General features: G+C 43.8%; 1 protein-coding gene and 1 long non-coding RNA gene across 7 annotated transcripts in view; one reads left to right on the top strand and one right to left on the bottom strand.

Annotated features, from left to right (window-relative positions):
* THADA (THADA armadillo repeat containing) overlaps nucleotides 1-19,978 on the top strand; it is a 330,140-nt gene that overhangs the window by 259,602 nt on the left and 50,560 nt on the right. For all 6 annotated transcript variants that reach the window (XM_020878085.2, XM_070477517.1, XM_020878083.2 and 3 more), the window contains 4 exons: nucleotides 12,727-13,106; nucleotides 13,863-13,981; nucleotides 14,394-14,466; nucleotides 16,612-16,765. In XM_020878085.2, coding sequence (XP_020733744.2) covers nucleotides 12,727-13,106; nucleotides 13,863-13,981; nucleotides 14,394-14,466; nucleotides 16,612-16,765 — 726 coding nt within the window. The remainder of the gene's footprint in view (nucleotides 1-12,726; nucleotides 13,107-13,862; nucleotides 13,982-14,393; nucleotides 14,467-16,611; nucleotides 16,766-19,978) is intronic.
* On the bottom strand, nucleotides 8,463-19,969 carry LOC139038631 (uncharacterized). Its single transcript, XR_011491655.1, has 2 exons — nucleotides 19,806-19,969; nucleotides 8,463-8,766 (listed from the first exon to the last, which is right to left on the bottom strand). It is a non-coding gene; the product is annotated as an uncharacterized lncRNA (long non-coding RNA).

The following is a 19,978-nucleotide window of genomic DNA, read 5'->3' as shown; positions in this document are numbered from 1 at the left end:
CAAGGTTCACCCATGTTGTAGCATGAATCTTTTTTTATGACTGAACGACATTCCATTGTTAGATATGCCATGTTTTGTTTCATCAGTTGATTGACTTTTCGACTATTTACACTTTTTGGCTGTTAATGAATAAGGCTGCTGTGAAGATTCATGGACAAGTTTTTGTAGATACATATGCTCTCAGAAATGCAAAAAAGCAAAATGGCTGTGTGAGGAGGCCTTACAAATAACTGAGAAGAAGAGAAGCAAAAAACAAAGGAGAAAAGGAAAGATATACCCATTTGAATGCAGAATTCCCAAGAATAGCAAGGAGAGATAAGAAAGCCTTCCTCAACAATCAATGCAAAGAAAGAGAGGAAAACAATAGAATGGGAAAGACTAGAGACCTCTTCAAGAAAATTAGAGATACCAAGGGAACATTTCATGCAAAGATGGGCTCAATAAAGGACAGAAATGGTATGGACCTAACAGAAGCAGAAGATATTAAGAAGAGGTGTCAAGAATACACAGAAGAACTGTACAGAAAAGGTCTTCATGACCCAGATAATCACGATGGTGTGATCACTCACCTAGAGCCAGACATCCTGGAATGTGAAGTCAAGTGGGCCTTAGAAAGCATCTCTACGAACAAAGCCAGTGGAGGTGATGGAATTCCAGTTGAGCTATTTCAAATCCTGAAAGATGATGCTGTGAAAGTGCTGCACTCAATATGTCAGCAAATTTGGAAAACTAAGTAGTGGCCACAGGACTGGTAAAGATCAGACACCTACTTCTGCTTCATTGACTATGCCAAAGCCTTTGGCTATGTGGATCACACTAAACTGTGGAAAATTCTGAAAGAGATGGGAATACCAGACCACCTGACCTGCCTCTTGAGAAACTTGTATGCAGGTCAGGAAGCAACAGTTAGAACTGGGCATGGAACAACAGACTGGTTCCAAATAAGAAAAGGAGTACGTCAAGGCTGTAGATTGTCACCATGTTTATTTAACTTATATGCAGAGTACATCATGAGAAATGCTGGGCTGAAGCAAGCACAAGCTGGAATCAAGATTGCTGGGAGAAATATCAATAACCTCAGATATGCAGATGACACCACCCTTATGGCAGAAAGTGAAGAAGAACTAAAGAGCCTCTTGATGAAAGTGAAAGAGGAGAGTGAAAAAGTTGGCTTAAAGCTCAACATTCAGAAAACTAAGATCATGGCATCCGGTCCCATCACTTCATGGCAAATAGATGGGGAAACAGTGTCTGACTTTATTTCTTTGGGCTCCAAAATCACTGCAGATGGTGATTGCAGCCATGAAATTAAAAGACACTTACTCCTTGGAAGGAAAGTTATGACCAACCTAGACAGCATAAAAAGCAGAGACATTGTCAACAAAGGTCCATCTAGTCAAGGCTATGGTTTTTCCAGTGGTCATGTATGCATGTGAGAGTTGGACTGTAAAGAAAGCTGAGCGATGAAGAATCGATGCTTTTGAACTGTGGTGTTGAAGACTCTTGAGAGTCCCTTGGACTGCAAGGAGATCCAACCAGTGTATCCTAAAGGAGATCAGTCCTGACTGTTCATTGGAAGGACTGATGTTGAAGCTGAAACTCCAATACTTTGGCCACCTGATGCGAAGAGCTGACTCACTAAAAAAGACCCTGATGCTGGGATAGATTGAGGGCAAGAGGAGAAGGGGACAACAGAGGATGAGATGGTTGGATGGCATCACTGACCCAATGGACATGGGTTTGGGTGGACTCTGGGTGTGGGTGATGGACAGGGAGGCCTGTGTGCTGTGGTTCATGGGGTCTCAAAGAGTCAGACATGAGTGAGGGACTGAACTGAACTGAACTGATGCTCTCAGTTCTTTTGGATATTTCCTAAGCACTGCTGTGTGCAGCACAACTGCTGAGCCCATGTGCTGCAACTACTCAAGGCTGAGCCCTGCAAAAAAGAGTAGCCTGTGCTCACCACAACTGCAGAAAACTGACACGCAGCAACGAAGACCCAGCACAGCCAGAGAAAAAAGCAGCTCTGGACATAGAAGTATTGGTGTGGCCCTATGTTTTTATCTCTCTTAAGTAAAACCTGGGAAAGGGATTACTATATTATGTAATAAGGATTGTTTAAGTAATAAGAAACTGCCAAACTGTTTACCACTTTGCACTCCCACCAGCAATGGATGAGAGAGGTCCAGTTGTTCTGCATTCTCGTCTAGACTTGATATTGTCCCTCTTGTTAGTTTTAGCCATCTGGTAAATGTCTAATGGTGTCTCATTATGATTTTAATTTGCATATCCCTAATGACCAGTTGGGCTTGCCTCATGGCTCAGTGAAGAACCCATCTGCCAGTGCAGGAGACATGGGTTTGATCCTTGGGTCAGAATGATCTCCTGGAAAAGGAAATGGCCACCCCCTCCAGTATTCTTGCCTGGGAAATCCCATGGACAGAGGAGCCTGGCAGCCTCACGCAGAGTAGGCAGGGTCACAAAGAGTAGGACATGAATTAGTGGCTAAACGAGAGCAGCAGTGACCAGTTTTACTGAGCATCTTTTCATGTACCTTACTTGCCATGCATTTATTTTTTGGTAAAGTCTCTGCATGTCTTTTTTTACTTGTGTTTTTCTTATTATTGAGTTGGTTCTTTGTTCTGAATATACGTACTTTATACAGATAAATATTTGTTAAAGATCTTATATCTGTTGCTTGTCTTTTTACTTAACAATGTGTTTTGAAAAACAACTCTTTTTAATTTTGATGAAGTCAGATTTCTCCATGTTTTCTCTGTGTTTTATGGTTTTTGTGCCCTAGTCAAAAAGCTTTTGCCTCTCCAAGGTCACAGCAATGTTCCCTCAGGTTTTCTTTTAAAGTTTGATATTTAAGGTTTTACATTTAGATCCATGATCCACTTTGAGCGAATTTTCGTATATGTCGTGAGCTAAGGTCGAAGTTCTCCTTTTTATTTTTTCATGTGAATATCCAGCTCTCTTGGCTCAGCAGGATCTCTGGGCTCTGGGTTCCCGTCTCTGCTGGGGTTGTCTCTAGGTAGTAGTCCAGGGCAAACTGTAAGGCTTACCTTGTTTGTTTCCTTCTCTCAGGGAAATACTACTCATGTCTGATGCTTAAAAACAACAGTTTCATACATACATTTGTCTACTTTTCTAGTTGTTTATGGCAAAGGGCAATCTCTGTAGCCGTTACATTTCCATGGGCTAAAGCAGAAATCACTTTCATCACTTTGTTTTGGAACCTCTTAGTTCCTCAGTTGTAAAGTAGGGATAATACCCTCAGAGGATTGAAGTGAAGGTCACATGAAAAAAATTGTTAGAACTCCATGAAAAGGAAAAGTCCAACACTGGAAGAAAAAGAGCTGTGAGGAAGTAAAATTGATGGCAGGGACAAAGAAATGAATGGTCTTCTCATCCATAATAGAAGACAGAGCTTCTGCTAGTCTCATGGCCAAGTGTGCTTACTCCCAGAACCTCTATTGCCCATCCGGCAGAATTTACATAATTGCTCCCTTTACCTTATTTAATTGCCACACTTCACCTTAAATTGAATTCCCAGTCCAACCAGACTGTTGGATTTGCCAGCTGTCAACTGTACCTTGCAGCATCATTCCCAGAGGAGCTGATGTAACCCATTGGTGCCAGGAACCTCTTCAGTCTTAGAGTCTGTTTCTCCTAGAACAGTAAACTGTAGTGTTGGCAAGGGACTGACTCATGGTCCTAGTCTTTCATTACAGGTGAGACAGCAGAGGTAAGCCCCAGTTATTTAAGGGGATCTTCTCAGACAGCTACCAAGCCTCTTAAGTTGGTTTGGCACTGTAGCTCATTGCCTAAGGGTGGAAGAGAACCCTGAGGTCCTTTGTGGGGGGAAAAGGTTAAAGTAAATGGGTGTGCTACAGTCCATGGGGTCACAAAGAGTCGGACACGATGGAGCGACTGAACTCAACTCAAGGTGTGATAAGGAAGTTTCTGATTTCCCAATCTTGTCCTTAGGAGCAATTCGCTGACAAAGAACCCAAAGCAGTGTAGGCTTAGAGGTAATTTTATGTTTGTGTCTTTGGGTTGTCATGTGTTTATCCGCAAGTATTTCCTGACTTCCTCCCACTATTGGGCAGAGCCAGGGATGGGATGGTGGGTGGAGACACGAAGTAAAAACTGCTGGTCCCACCCAGTGCCTGATGAGCTCATTTTTAGCCGACCCAAATTCCTTCAGAGCTCTTCTGACTCCCTGTCTCCCAAACCACAGGGACTCTTCTTATTTTGTGGGTTGACTGAGAGTCTTCAAATAGTATTCTCAGAAGCATATCCTCCTTCCTCAACAGCAGATAAGGAATTCTTAAAATATGGTTCTAGAATATGCTGGGGCAAGGGAAGTGGGGAATATTTTCAAAGGGGTGTATGTCAGTCAGTCCGGTCACTCAGTTGTGTCTGACCCCATGAACTGCAGTGCCTCAAGCTTCCCTGTCCTTCACCAACTCCCGGAGCTTGCTCATACTCATGTCCATCGAGTCAGTGATGCCATTCAATCCTTCTTAAAGAAGTAAGGAGGGAGGAAGTACAAAGTAAGGAAATATGTTGTCCCGGGGGCCACACTTAATGCCCGTCAGGCATGAGGGGTTCGGAGACCTGGAAACAAAAGTAGGCAAGAAAGAAACAGCTAGTACTGTTTCCCTAGACAAAGTTAGTCCCCAGACCCTTCCACCAGGTCGTTCTCCTTGTTTGTAACTGGAAGGGCCCCTCAGGTCAGAATTGCTGTTTACTGGGAGCGGCAAAGGATTAAATAGAATGGAATTTCCCTTTGATAAGAAGCAGCCAAGATTTATTAAATCAGTTGGTTTTTTGTTGTTGAACTGTTGTTGTTGTAGTTCCTATGGTTTCCTTCTCTCTCCAAATATAATTTTTTTTTAACTGAGAAGTTTCGTAACAGGACATTAGCATTCACAGAGTGTACAACTTATCATCTGTGATTATTTTTAGAACCCGTTTATCAACTGTTCCAGATAAGAACTTTAGTTGGATCTGATTACAGATCTCTCTGACCAGAGCTACAGTTCTTTGAAACAGAAAAAGCTGGCCATCCCACGATGCCTTATAAGTAAAATCTGCTTTGTATTTCCTCACTCTTTACTTCTTTAAGGAGGGTGGAGATTCTGGGGGCAGGGAGAATAAGGGAAATTTCTCCAAACTTTTTTTGACCAAATGGTATCAGAGCATTCAAAACTGTTACAGTATATGAAAGAGAAATTCATTCATTTGTTCATTCATTCATTCATTCAAGGCAGAGGGAACAGCATGTGAAAGGTCAGGCAGAATGAAGAACCTTCTGCGGCTCAGTGGCAAGTGACCAGCATAGTGTCACAATCAATATCATTGTCATTTATGTGGTATCCCCAATAAGTGACTTACTTCCCCCTTTATGGATTCTGACTGCTGCTTATTAGTAGAACTTTGCTGTGATTACTGGGGCTTTAGCTTCTCCTATAACCATCTCAGTGGGGGCCGAGAAAACTGTCACTTTGGACCCTTACCCTTACTCCCTCTGGCCCTTTTGATTTTGGCCAGCTCAGCACAAAGCAGTGAGGCTGTCTTAGTTTGGGACAGTAACAGTGGAGGCCAGGAACTGTATAATATTCAGGAGCTCTTAGGTTAAGCACTAGATGAAGGGGTTGGCATATGATTAGCGGCCATGGTGTACAAAAACAAATACCATTAAACACTGGAATTATACACATTCGGCACAGCAAGATGTTTATGCTGTGAGAAGCATGGATGATCTCAGATGGTCTGAAGTAGTGGTTCTTAAAGTGTGGTCCCTGCATCATCAGCAGTAGCAGCAGCATCACCCAGAATTTGTTAGATTGTGATTAGGGGATACGGGCGGTGGGGGGGCGGGGGGGAGGGGGATGGGCTGTCCCAGACCTACTAATCAGGACCTCTGGAGGTGAGTGCCCCAGAGTTTGAGACTCACTGGTCTGAGGTAACATCACAACCACCCTTCTGGGGAATGTGCTCAGTGACTGGAATGTCAGATGAAACTGCCCTCTCTTTTAATTGTTATTTTTCAATCTCTCTTTCTCTCTGTTTGCTGAGTACTTAAGAGTTAAATTTACCTAAATTAAATGCTCTTAGGTGAAACTCCACTGTGTCCATAATTATGTAATAATGATATCACCCACATTGTTTTTCAGAATGTTCTTATTAAAGCTGTTTAGATTAGCATGAATCTTTTCAGATTATGTTGATTTTTTTTTTTAACAAACGTGTACCAGTAGCTCAGAAAATCAGAAATAAATGACCAGCAGGCCTGCCCTTTCAGGCTGTGCTACTCCTCTAGGGAGGAGATGAAAGTGAAAGTGAAGTCGCTCAGTCGTGTCCGACTCTTTGCGACCCCGTGGACTGTAGCCTACCAGCTTCCTCCGTCCATGGGATTCTCCAGGCAAGAATACTGGAGTGGGTTACCGTTTCCTTCTGCACTAGGGAGGAGATAGACTTCCCTAAATAATAAAACAGGATTTGGGAAATAGGATGCTGACCTTGCTCTAGATTGTTGTTGTTCAGTCGCTAAGTTGTGTCTCATTCTTTGTGCTACATGAACTGCAGCATGCCAGGCTTCCCTGTCCTACACTATCTCCCTGAGTTTGCTCAAACTCATGTCCATTGAGTCAGTGATGCCATCCAACCATCTCATCCTCTGTCGTCCCCTTTTCCTCTTGCCCTCAATCTTTCCTAGCATCAGGGTCTTTTCCTGTGAGTCAACTCTTTGCATCTGGTGGCCAAAATATTGGCGCTTCAGCTTCAGCACCAGTCCTTCCAGTGAATATTCAGAGTTGATTTCCTCGAGAATTGACTAGTTTGATCTCCTTGCTGTCCAAGGAACTCTCAAGAGTCTTCTCCAACACCACAATTAGAAAGCATCAATTCTATGTCATTCGGCCTTCTTTATGGTCCAACTCTCACATCCATACATGACTACTGGGAAAACCATAGCTTTGACTAGATAGACCTTTGTCAGCAAAGTGATGTCTCTGCTTTTTAATACATTGTCTAGATTTGTCATAGCTTTTCTTCCAAGGAGTCTTTTAATTTCATGGCTGCAGTCACCATCTGCAGTGATTTTGGAGCCCAGAAAATAAAATCTGTCACTGTTTCATTGTTTCCCAGCTATTTGCCATGAAGTGATGGGACCAGATGCCATGGTCTTTGTTTTTTGAGTGCTAAGCTTTAAGGCAGCTTTTTCACTCTCCTCTTTCACCTTCATCAAGAGGCTCTTTAGTTCCTCTTCACCTTATGCCACTGGAGTGGTATCATCTGCATATCTGAGGTTGTTGATATTTCTCGTGGCAGTCTTGATTCCAGCTTGTGAGACATCCAGTCTGGCATTTCATGTGATGTCCATGATAGCTCAGTTGGTAAAAAAATCTGCCTGCAATGCAGGAGACCCTGGTTTGATTTCTGGGTTGGGAAGATCCACTAGAGAAGGGGTAGGCTGGCTCCCCACTCCAGTATTCTTGGGCTTCTCTTGTGGCTCAGCTGGTAAAGAATTCACCTGCAATGGGGGAGACCTGGGTTTGATCCCTGGGTTGGGGAGATCCCCTAGGGAAAGAAACTACCCACTCCAGTATTCTGGCCTGGAGAATTCCCTGGACTGTATAGTGGGTCAAAAGAGTCAAACACGACTGAGCAACTTTCACTTCACTTCACTCACTCTGCATACAAGTTCAATGAGCAGGGTGGCGATATTCGGCCTTGACACACTCCTTTCCCAATTTTGAACCAATCGGTTGTTCCATGTCTGGTTCTAACTGTTGCTTCTTGACCTTTGCACAGGTTTCTCAGGAAACAGGTAAGGCGGTCTGGTATTCTCATCTCTTGAAAAATCTTCTGCAGCTTGTTGTGATCCACACAGTCAAAGGCTTTAGTATAGTCAATGAAGCAGAAGTAAATGGTTTTTTGAATTCCCTTGCTTTTTCTACGATCCAGTGGATGCTGGCAATTTGACCTCTGGTTCCAGTTGCGCTCTAGGTAGTGCTGCTTTTAAATCCTCTATTCACAGCCTGGATTGATGTCAGCGCCCTGCCTTGGTTGGTTAGGGAATGGCAGCTTTGAAATCCAGACTAATTTAGCAATCAAGTTTCAGTCATAATGCTGAAATCTACAATTTCCCAAAGAACCAAAACTGCTAAAATAGCACATCTGAGACTCCCAGAGGGAATTGTGTGAATGAAGGACTGTGCCTCTTCTCATGGACACTCTGCTTGCCATCCTGAGGGATCGGCAGAGGCCCCCCATTCCTCTCTAGGAATCCCCTGTTCAGGTTGGACTTGCTCTCCAGATGGATCAACCTCAGGAAACTTCCACCACCTTCTCCGAGGCTGCAGTTCCCTAATGCTGCTCCCTGGTGATATTGTCACCATATAACTACAGCAGAATGACAAACTAAGCAAATATTTCTTAAAACCACATTTCTCTCAAGAAGTGTCCTTTATGATGACCCTGGAAGTCTATGACTTTTTTGTTGTTCAGATAGCCTTTTTTTCATGGAATAATGACAGCTAGTAGATTTTTTAACATCCTTTCTTTACCAAATGAAATGTTGGCAATTTATACCAGCTTGTCACATTGTTTTGATTTTTGATTGGTTCTTGAATTGCAAACTTAGGAATTATTTCTCCATTGAACCAGGACATAGCACAGCAGGAAGAATTGTCTTTCCAAGCGAATCCAAGCCATTCAGCCATTCCTTCGAAGGTTAGGAATATACTTGGTCTAAAGAAGAAAAAAAGAAGTTCTTTTCAAAACTGAAATCATATTGAATGTTTAGAATCAGTTACACATACTTGGGTGACTAAAATGACTACACTATTGGGAAAATCCAGCTATTCCAAATGAGTAGGGCTGGGGAAAAAACTCCAATTAACAAGAGTTTACAAAAACCATCTAATTAATGAAAAATCAGATGGGGCCATTAAAGGGGAGGCACTTAATTCTTCCATTGGAACACTTGGCTTTCCAAGAAAGATAGAAAGGAGACACGCCAAAGCCAGCAAAATTGAAATTGCAAGTAGAAAATTTGTCTTCTAGAAAAGAGGGTTGTCAGACCTCAGACTGAAGAGCTAAGTGCCATCGAAGTACTCACTTGAGTTTTTTTATGTCCATGAAGCAGTAACTGTGACCCCAGGTGCACAGCGGCATCACTTGGGTCACCTTGGAACCAGGCTCGCCCTAGAGATGCGGTCAAGTGTCCCTGACATAAGTGTTTTTCTAAAGCTCTGCAGATAAATTTAATGTACTTCCCATGCTGAGAAACCACAGCTCTAGAGAGGAAAGCAACATTCCTGCTTGTATTTCTAATCCCAACCTCCTGTTCCACCCAGAGGCCCCCTTGTTCTGACACCGGCAGAGAGGGTGTTCCCATTTAAAAGGGAGCTCCAGGAGAGCCGAGCCTGGTCTTTCTAATTTCCTGCTGCACCCTAGAGGCTTCCCAGGTGCAGCAGGAAAGTGGTAAAGAATCCGCCTGCCAGTGCAGGAAACGCAAGAGACATGCGTTCCATCCCTGGGTCGGGAAGATCCCCTGGAGGAGGAAATAGCAACCTCCTCCAGTATTGCCTGGAGAATTCCATGGACAGAAGAGTCTGGTGGACTAGGACCTGGAACAGAACATGTATATAATGAGCCAGTGTTGAAAGCCTGCCTGTGAGGGACCTTTCTAGAGCTTTATTCATTCTTTTGAATTCTTGGGGACTTCCCCTCCTTTGATGTTTTTATTGATAACAGTAAATGCGGATGGTGAATTTTCTAGTTCTTCACTATGATGAAGTACTGGGCTGGAATCAGCTGTGCTCTTTGGAACTGCAGCCCATATCTACCCACCCCCCCCCAAACCCTGTAAACCCCTATGAAAGTCATAGCTTAAGAGTGTGGTCCTCTGCTGAGGGACAGAGCAGAATTACTTGTTGGCTAATTCCAAACCAACCAAATTGGAGTCTACAAAGATGGGATCAGGGCCGTCCAAATTGGAGTCTACAAAGATGGGATTGGGGCATGTGTGTGGTTTTAATAACTTCTAGTTAAGAGCCATCACCTGAAGGCAGTGATTTTTGGAGTACCTGGCAGCAGCAGCAGCATCACCTGGGAACTTGTTGGAAATGCAGATTCCTGGTACCCACCCCAACCATCCTGGATCAGAAACTTTGGGGGTGAGGCCCAAGCAATGCTCTGTGGTTTTAACAAGCCCTCCAGGTGGTTCTGATGCTCACTCTGTTTGAGAAACTCTGCTTTAGGACCCCTCATTGGGTCTTTCTGCAGAACAAAGTATCTCTAACCAGCGGTTTGGAGAAAGCACCTACATGAATGTCTTCTGATAGTTTCCGAGCTTGTGACTCTGACGGAAGCTCCCCGGCTGCTCCTCTGTTGACAGGTTAATTCAGTGAAGCATCTGCCTGCCTCTTTATCTACTCCACCAGCTCTCCCACCCCAGCAACTGCCCTTTCCTCTTCCAGGCAGGCACCTCTGGGCAGCCTCAGTGCCCATCTTAAATTCTGTTCCCTCCTGAAGGCTCCCCCACCGCCTTTTTTTTTTTTTTACTTCTTCTAATAGAACGTAAGTGTACGTTGCATTCCTTTTGGTCGTTCTGTGGCTTTCATATTTCCTTTACCTACTATTTCCTGTGTGACCTTGGGCAAATAACTTAACCTCTGTTTCCTCATCTGTAAAATACTGAGGAATCATAATAGTGCCTATTTCATTAAATGAGTTAGTACTTATTAAAGTGCTTAGACTAATACTCAACGAGTGTCAACTCGAAGAAGACAAAGATTCAGTTGTGTCCAACTCTTTGTGACCCCACAGACTATATAGCCCATCAGGCTCCTCTGTCCTTGGAATTCTCCAGGAAAGAATACTCTAGCAGGTTGCCATTCCTTCTCCAGGGGATCTTCCCGACCCACAATTGAACCTGGGTCTCCCACATTCCAGGCAGATTCTTTACCATCTGAGCCACCAATTCTAAATGTAATTATTATTCATAGCATTAAAAAATGGGTATGTGATATTTTATAGTTCCTGGCACATTCATACAACAGTTACCAGCCCTTCCCTAATGATTTTAGGGCACTAAGCATTTTGCCGTTTCAGTGGTTGCTTTTATCCTCCCATCAGTTTTGAAGCTCTTTGGCAGCAGGTAAAATACATCTTCTCCCTTTCTCTTCCTTGCTTCATCCTTTTTCTCCTCCACTACTGCAGCAGTTGTTCAGCTGGTCTCTGTGCTTCTAATATTGCCCTTTCAGCAATAAAAACAGTTCAGTGAACATGTTCTCTTGACCTTGGGTTGCTTAAAATAACCCCTCAGTGGCGTCCTCTTGGCTGCAGAAGAATGGGTAGGTTCCTTCACGTGGCCTAGGAGGTTCTCTCCATCCTGGCCACATTGCTTCTCTAGTCACTGTGTTCCCCACCTTGAATTCTGTGCTGAGATCAAACTGCCTATGGTTCCCCACATGATCCATTCCATGTTATGCCTTTGAACCTTTGGCTGTTCCAATGCATTTTCCTCTCTCTTCCTCTTTAAGACTTCCACTATTATATTGGAATCACCAAGTCATTCATTTCTCTTTCTCCAACAAAAATACTAAACTAAACTCCCTAAAGGCAGTGTTCTTATTTTACTTAGCACCCAGCAGATGGTAAGCAGATAGTAAGTATTTGTGATCAGAACTGAGGCTACAAAAAGATCTCGGCAATCTAAAAGGCAGATCACAAAATTTAACAGGGAGATAAAATTTAACAGGTATCTATTTGCGTTTAAAGCAAATAAACAAAGGAAGTCTTGATCTGAGTCCTGAGTACAAGGTGGGAGATGGGTGACTCACCACCGTCAGCAGACCATGTGAAAAAGAAAGGCCTGCAGTTTCAGTTGACTTCATGCTCCACATGAGTCACTGGCGTCATACAACTGCAGCAACCTCATGTCAGAATAGGGGCAGTAGCAGTCCTGCTGCTCAGACCACGAGGGAGCCATGTTCCCTTCTCTGTGGCCCTGCCTGAAGAGGGGGTGGGGCGTGTCCAAAGGAAGGGGGCGCTCAGAATAGTGAGAGAGGGTGGACCCCATCATTTGGGAACTAGTTGAAGGCAGTAGGACTGTTTCATATGGAGAACACAAGTGGGATACAATAACTATTCAAATGCCTAAAGGGCTCATTTGGGACCTGATAATGCAGAATTGGGCCACTCAGTGGAAACTCCAAAAAGAACTTTGTGACAATTAAATCTACTAAACAGTGAAACAGTCTGTGAGCTCCAAGTTGCTGTTGGGTTCCACCAAGAGCCTCTGAGAAAAGGTGCTGTAAGGGATCTAGCACGGCAGAGAGCTTGGACTAGATGTCCTTTTATCCTGCTCAGCTTTGAGACTTGGTGATGCAAGAGGTCACCGAGTTTGCATGAATTGGGTGTTAGGGAAAGGTACCAGGAACACATTTTCTGATACAAATGCCTTCTGTAACCCTGGGGTGGCGAGGAGGGAATTATTTTACCTGAATAGGAAGTACTTCAGGGCCAGAATTCTGAAACTTAGTGGCCTCATCACTTCTTACATGATTTATATGAAATCTACTCAGGAAGGAGGTCTGGTAGTTCTGCTCAGGGTATCCAGAGCCTTGCATATTCTCCCATGTCCTTTGTGGACCCCTGAATAAAGTGATCATCTCTTTTAATTTGCCTTTCTGTTTTTTTTAGTTCTGGAGCATCTTGGCTTCTGGGAGGAAGTCAGAAGGATCATCTCAGGATCAGAGCTGATAACAGGATTCCCCTATAACTACACAGTGCCAGGCCTACCCCAGTATCTCCAGAGCCTCACCAAACTGGCCATCGCTGCAGTGTGGGCAGTAGCGGCCCAGGCTGGAGAGCAGAACAGGGATGTTCCCATCTCCTTCCCTCAGCTGTTAGAGTCTTCCTTCCCTGAAGTGCGCCTGCTCACGCTGGAAGCCCTGCTGGAAAGGTTCTCAACAGCAGCCTCTGCTCTGGGAGAGAAGGGACTGCCACCCTTACTGTGGAATATGGGAGGGACATTCTTGACATTGGTGCTGAAGGAAAATCACCCAGAATGCCTCTGCAAGGTAAAGTCTCATGACTGACGGGTACACTTTCGTCTCCCCACACTCTCTGGCGAGCCCCACTCGAGTGGTAAGGTCGTGAGACAGGACTGGGTGTGGCGTCTCCAGGATAGGAAGGAGATTCAGCATCCAAAGGGCAAGGGCTCTTTGCACAATGCTTGGCGTGGCTTCAAGCCTACAAGGGCACTAAGAAAAGTGTCTGATGCTAATGGTATTGCCAACAGAGGTTAAGCAAAGACAGAGATTGAGAGAGTAAGCCACTCCATGCCCAAGGAGACAGAGCATTGAAAATTGGCTGTAGAATGTGCTAAAGGGTAAGTCTCTGCTGACATGGCTCTTTAGGGGCAGATGGTTACCTGGAAAGCACAATCAAAAGGAAAGGGCACCGGGACTTCCCTGGTGGTCCAGTGGTCAAGACTCCACGCTTCCATGCAGAGGGTGTGGGTTTGATCCCTGGCTGGGAGCTAAGATTGCATATGCCTAGTGGTATGGTCAGAAATTTAAAAAAAAATTTTTTTTTTTTTTTAAAGGAAAGGGCACTGACCTAGGAATATGTCATCTAGCCTCTGATCTCAGTATGCCACTGCTCCCAACTGTCTTGTTCTCTCAAAGCTGTTAAGTGGACGGGGGGAGACAGTGGGAACTTTTTGAAAGCTAGACTTCCTTATCCATACAAGTGATTATTTTATTTAGATTCTGAAGACTCTTTTCTGAGGTTTTTGTATGTTTGTTTCTTTTCCATGGGTCTGGCTCACATAGATACTGAAAATTCTCCATTGCTTGGACCCCAGTGAATGGCTCCCTCAGACAGAACACCGTGTCCATCTCAGCCCAAAGGAGTTCCTGATCTGGACGATGGATATTGCTTCCCATGAAAGGTTTGCCCCCAGTGCTCCTTGTGCAAACTCCATACAACACGTGGTCCTGTCAGTTATTTATGCAATGAACTTGAGCACAGCCCTGGCCTAAGGACTCAGGTCCTGTATTTCTTTCTAAGTCTCAGGCTATGTTCTCAGCCCAAGCAATAGAATGATGTCAGAGTTTCCCATTAATTACCAAAAGGTAATTGCTTCCAGAAGCATTTGTGTAGCCATGAGGTAGAGATTATCAGTCTTCACAGCCACATGGAGTACAGACTGTCTGCAAAAACCATATATATATATATATATATAATGATTGATTTTACTTATTTTCATAATTGTATATTTATTGAAGTGTAATTGCCTTACAGTGCTATATTAATTTTAGGGTGATTTTTTGTTTGGTATGTCTTCTGGCTCACCTTTCTAGGTCTGAAATTCAAAGTGAAGCTCTGAGACTCACCTCCAGAGTGATTGCCTACCACATGCAGATGTGTGATGAGGTAAGGCTGATTCCCCTGTTCTAGGGTCTAGATTTCTGTTCTCTGATTTCCCTGGAAGTTGTCAATAAAAGTAAATCATCCCACGGGCAGAATCTGTGGCACGGGTGTGTAGCTTCTACAAGAACATTGTTCATGTTGATTTTTCACTTTGGTTATAACTTGAGAAGAATTCTGTGAGCACCATGTTTAGCATCTCTCTTCTTTTGTTCTGGGCACTTTTGATTAGAGTCCATGAGGGTGACTCTATAATCCATTCATGTTATTTTTTAAGATTTCACATATAAGTGATATCATATGATATTTGTCTTTCTCTGTCTGACTTACTTCATTAATATAATAATTTCTAAGTCCATCCATGATGCTACAAATGGCATTATTTTGTTCTTTTTCTGGGCTGAGTAATATTCCATCATGTATATACACCACATCTTCATCATGGATAAAGTTGGTGGGTACTTAGGTTGCTTCCATGTCCTGCCTAATGTAAATAAATAGTGCTTCTATGCACACTGGGGTGCATGTATCTTTTTGAATTAGAGTTTTCTTCTAATATATGTCTAGGAGTGGAATTGTAGGATCAATGGCTGCTCTATTTTTACTTTTTTAAGGAACCTCCACACTGTTCTGCATAGTGGCCTTACCAATTTACATTCCCACCAACAGTATAGGAGGGTTCCCTTTTTTCCACACCCCCTTCAGCATTTAATATTTGTAGACTTTTTAATGATAGCCATTCTAATTGGTATGAGGTGATACCTCATTGTAGTTTCAATTTGCATTTCAAGAGTTGACTCACTGGAAAAGACCCTGATGCTGGGAGGGATTGGGGGCAGGAGGAGAAGGGGACAACAGAGGATGAGATGGCTGGATGGCATCACCAACTCGATGGACTTGAGTTTGAGTAAATTCCAGGAGTTGGTGATGGACAGGGAGGCCTGGCATGCTGCGATTCATAGGATTGCAAAGAGTCGGACACGACTGAGCGACTAAACTGAACTGAACTGAATGGTGGTATTGAGCATCTTTTCATGTGCCTGTTGGCCGTCTGTATGATTCAATTTATATGAAATGTCCAGAACAGACAAATCCATAAAGACAGAAAATAGACTAATGGTTTAGGGTTGGGGGGGGCGAGGAGCTGACAGGATGGGGATAACTAAAGGATACAGGGTTTCTCTTTTTGCTGATTAAAATGTTCTAAAATTGACTCTGGTGGTGGTGGTACACACATATCTGTGGATGTACTAAAAATCATTGACGTATGTATTTAAAAGGGTGAATTATATGGTATGTATATCTCGATATAGCTGTTATTATAAAGAAACAACAATAGGGTTTTGTTTAAACAATAATGTTGGTTAGGATGCTGCTTTAAATGTAACAGAGGGAAAAAAATATAACAGAAACTCAGAAATACAGTGGCTTAAACCAGAAAGAAGCAGTCCAAAACATAGTGACTCGACAATGTTTGCCCCCCAGACCCTTCTACCTTGTTGTTCTGCTGTCCTTAGCATAGCTTCCATTCTAAGGTCCCAGATAGTTGCAGCAGCTCCTATCACCTTGCCTTCACTCAACTAGCAGGAAGGAGAAACCCAGGATGTGAGGTTCACACCTGTTTCCTTACATATGACCTGAAATTGCACAGATACCACTTTTAATGGCATCCTATTAGTCAAAACTTAAACACATGTTATGCCCCAACACAAGGGAACCTGGGAAATGTAGTCTTCAGCTGAGCACCCACATGCCCAGGCAAAACTCTGGGGTTCTATTGCTAAAGATAGAGAATCTGGTTTGGGGGACAACAGGTATTGACTGCCAGTCTTCCCCCAAAAGTTTTGTCTTTACCAAAGCTATCAAATACATCAGCGTTCTGATAATCTGATTTGCATCTGAAAAGACTCCTGGAACTTGTTCTTTCATTACAGCACCTCCATATGACTGAAGGATCACATTTCCTTCCCTGGAGTTGTTTTTTTCTCCCTAGTTGGAATGAAAAAGCAGCTAATAAACCTTTCTTCCTTCCTCCTGCACTGAGAGCTAACTCGCAGATCCAGTGTGGTGTACGCTATGTACTTATCCCTAATTCCGTGTCTGCTCACGTTGCCTCTTCTGAATTGGTGTGTGTACACTTTGTACTTTCAGACCAGAGACTTGGTGGCCCCCAACCTGCAGCAGTGGGTTCAGTTGGTTGTCTCTTCCTGTGGAGATCATCTCCCCACAGAGTCCAGGCTGGCTGCTGCTGAAGTTCTTGCCAGCACTGCACCATTTTTCCTCACCAACCCCCAACCCATTCTCGGTAAGTGCAGTGAGCTGCTGTCTGGCGGGGGTTGGGGAGGCATGGGGCATCCACTGTACCAAATGCACTAAAAAAAAGTGAATAGATGCTCTAGGTTACAAAAGAAGGGAGGATGAAAGATGAAAGATGACAGCATGCACCATACCTTTGTATCTTTGAACGATATTCCCATCCTCTCAGTTCCTACTCTAATTACTTTTCACCAACAGCTTCCTAACTGGCCTCTTTTCTTTTAGTCTTGTCCCCCAAGCCATTCTCCTTATGCTTCCAAAAGCCCTCTGTGGTCTTTCTGAAATACAGATCTGAGCATTTCCATCCACTGCTTGAAGCCTTTGAGTGGGTGCCCATTGCCTTCAGGATGAAACCTAAATACTCTTTAGCCTGGCTCAGAAGGCCCTTCCTCTTCCATATCCTGGCCGCTTCTCCTTCCTCACCGCCCCCAGGCCCCACGTGTCATCAGTGGGGAACAGTTCTCTAAACAAACTGCTGTTTGACTGACTTCTCTTTGTCTTTCAAGGCAGCCTAACTATCACCTCTCTCAAGAAGCCAGTTGCAGTGATCTTGATGAGAAATGAATGGGTCAGAGTGAAGAGTAGCCTTGAGGAAGAGAAAAGGCCAGGCTTGAAGGCATTTAGAAAGTAGACTCAGTAGGACTTGGTGTTGAGGTTACTATAAAGGGAACAGTCAAGGATGACTTCCAGGCTTCTGGCTTAAGAGACTGGAAAGACTGCTAGTTCATTTCACTGAAAGTAGTTTTAAGTTTAAAGCATCTTTGGAATTCCTGGCGGTCCAATGGTTAAGGCTCCATGCTTCCACTATAGGGGGCATGGATTCTATCCCTGGTGATGGAAGTTTCTACATGCTGCACGGCATGGCCAAAATATAAAATAAAAAGGTTTAAGGCATCTTTGGGAAAGAAAGGTAGAGATGTTTTAAAATCAGATGGATGTACAGCTCCAACTATATTGACCACATTCATGTCTCTTTCCTCACTGTTATCCCCTGTCATTCAAGAGTAATAATTAGGAAAGAGCATCATATCAGTGATGGTTGAGAAAACCAAGCTTTAGGAAATCCAAAGGAATTGAAAAAGCATAGGGGTTTTTGTTTTCACTTAAAGATATTTTTTCAGATTGTAGTGTTTTGTTTTTTCTTTTTTTTTCCTAGTATAGGGGTATAGCTGATTAAGAAACAGTGTTGTGATAGTTTCAGGTGAACAAGAAGGGATTCAACCATTTTGTTTTGTTTTAAGCATAGGGTTTCATAAAAGGAAAACTCAGGACCCAGAGCCATGTCTCAGTACTGACCCTGCCCCTCTCCTGCCATCTTACACTCACATTAACCACACTGGGATTCTCTTCCATCCGTTACCGGAATTCTGTTTTTTTTACTCCTCCTCCATGCCCAACCCTGGAGAATAAATCATGGTCCCTGCATCCAGGGAGCTTTCAGTATAGTTGTGGAGAAAAGATTTTCAGAATAAAAAAGAGAATTGCTTTTTCAGATGGTGAGTTTCAAATTTTAAGTGTTATCAGAGTTCAGACCAATCAAGTGTCTTATGTCCCTGGATCTCTCTGAGGAATAGTTGTCTTTGGTATCTTCTTAAATCTTTCTTCTAAGTGACTTTTAGGCATTTTTTTCACACCCATAGGGGGACTTAAAGGGGGGCTGCTACCATTTTTGTTTAATCATTGGACCCAGAAGAGTAAGAGCCAAGGTTTATATACTTCAGTGATGCTTCTCCAGGGAGGATAATATCATTTTGCATCACATTTTCTGAGTAACTTTGGCTGTTCTAACCCAAGTTCATATCAGGAAACTGTATATGGAATAATGTGGAATTCCTGAGTGAAATTGAGTCCTGGGCAAAAGCCATTAGTTCATCATGAATTGCTGGAGCTGGTTAGAGCATTACAGGCGATGAAGAAGGTCGGTGGCAGCTGATGGCCTTCCATAACATAAAAAACAGATACAGAACTAAGAGGCAAAAGACATAAAAGTGCATGGGGACAAGTGAAGGACAGACCAAAGTTGTTTAAGGAGAAAGAAAAATTGAAATGGACTAAAGAGGAAAGATTGAGGACTTTGGGGGTATAAGAAAATATTAAGAAAGGAAAATTTGAAACCCTAGAGGACAAATGGAATGGATAGATTCTTGAGAGAGTAGCATTGACATATATACAGTGTGTGTGTGTTTGCATGCTAAGTTGCTTCTGTTGCTCGCAACTCTTTGAGCCCCTGTGGACTGTAGCCCACCAGGCTCCTCTGTCCATGGGATTCTCCAGGCAAGAATACTGGAGTGGGTTGTCGTCCCCTCCTCCAGGGGATTGTCACAACCCAGGGACTGAACCAGCATCTCTTAAGTCTCTTGCATTGGCAGGCAGGATCTTTACCACTATCACCATCTGGGAAGCCCCATATATGTATACTACCATGTGTAAAACAGATAGCTGGGGGAAGCTGCTATATAATACCAGGAGTTGAGCTCAGTGCTCTGTGACAACCTAGAGTAGTGGGGTGGAGGGGAGGCTGAAGAGAGAGGGGATATATGTGTCCTTAAGCCGATTCACGTTGTGGTACAGCAGAAACGGTATTATTATAAAGCAAGTATCCTCCAGTTAAAAAATAAAAATAATAAATAAAAAGAAAAAAAATTGAATGAAGTCATATTTAACTCCAAAAAAATAAAAAGGAAAGACTGAGTAAAATTAAAAGCCAGATTTATAACAGACCAGAGAGCACAAACCCCAGAGGGAGCCATTGCTATTCTCAGAATGACTGAGGCGTTGCTGGCAGTGCAGCCGGGTGCTCTGTGGACGGATGTGGGAGAAGGTGGGATAAGGAGGGTTCTCGGGGCAGAGTTGGTTCCCCACTAAAAAGGCAAGGGATGGTGAGCGGTGGTCTCCTTGGTGGCCCACACCGCCTGCACAGCGGTGTCCTTCCTCTGAGGCCCCGCCCCCTTCCCTCCCTCATGCAGCCCAGCTCCTTTGTACCAGCCCCCCGGGACAGCCACGCACGCCCAGCCCTGCCTTCTCCTTACCGCGTGTTCTCCACTTGATGTCCATTTCGGTCGCTCAGGGACAGGCGCTCTCTGCTCCTTCTCTGTGGCCCCAGCAGCACCAGGCATGTGGACTTGACGGGGTCCCTGCCCAGGGGGCAGGAGTGGTGGTCAGGACATTGCCCAGCCTATATTGACTCTTGGCTTTTTTTTTT

Source organism: Odocoileus virginianus, chromosome 2 (assembly GCF_023699985.2).
Source record: "Odocoileus virginianus isolate 20LAN1187 ecotype Illinois chromosome 2, Ovbor_1.2, whole genome shotgun sequence".
Classification (NCBI taxonomy): Eukaryota; Metazoa; Chordata; class Mammalia; order Artiodactyla; family Cervidae; genus Odocoileus; species Odocoileus virginianus.
Note: the sequence above shows the minus strand (reverse complement) of the source record. Positions and strands in the feature narration are given on the sequence as shown.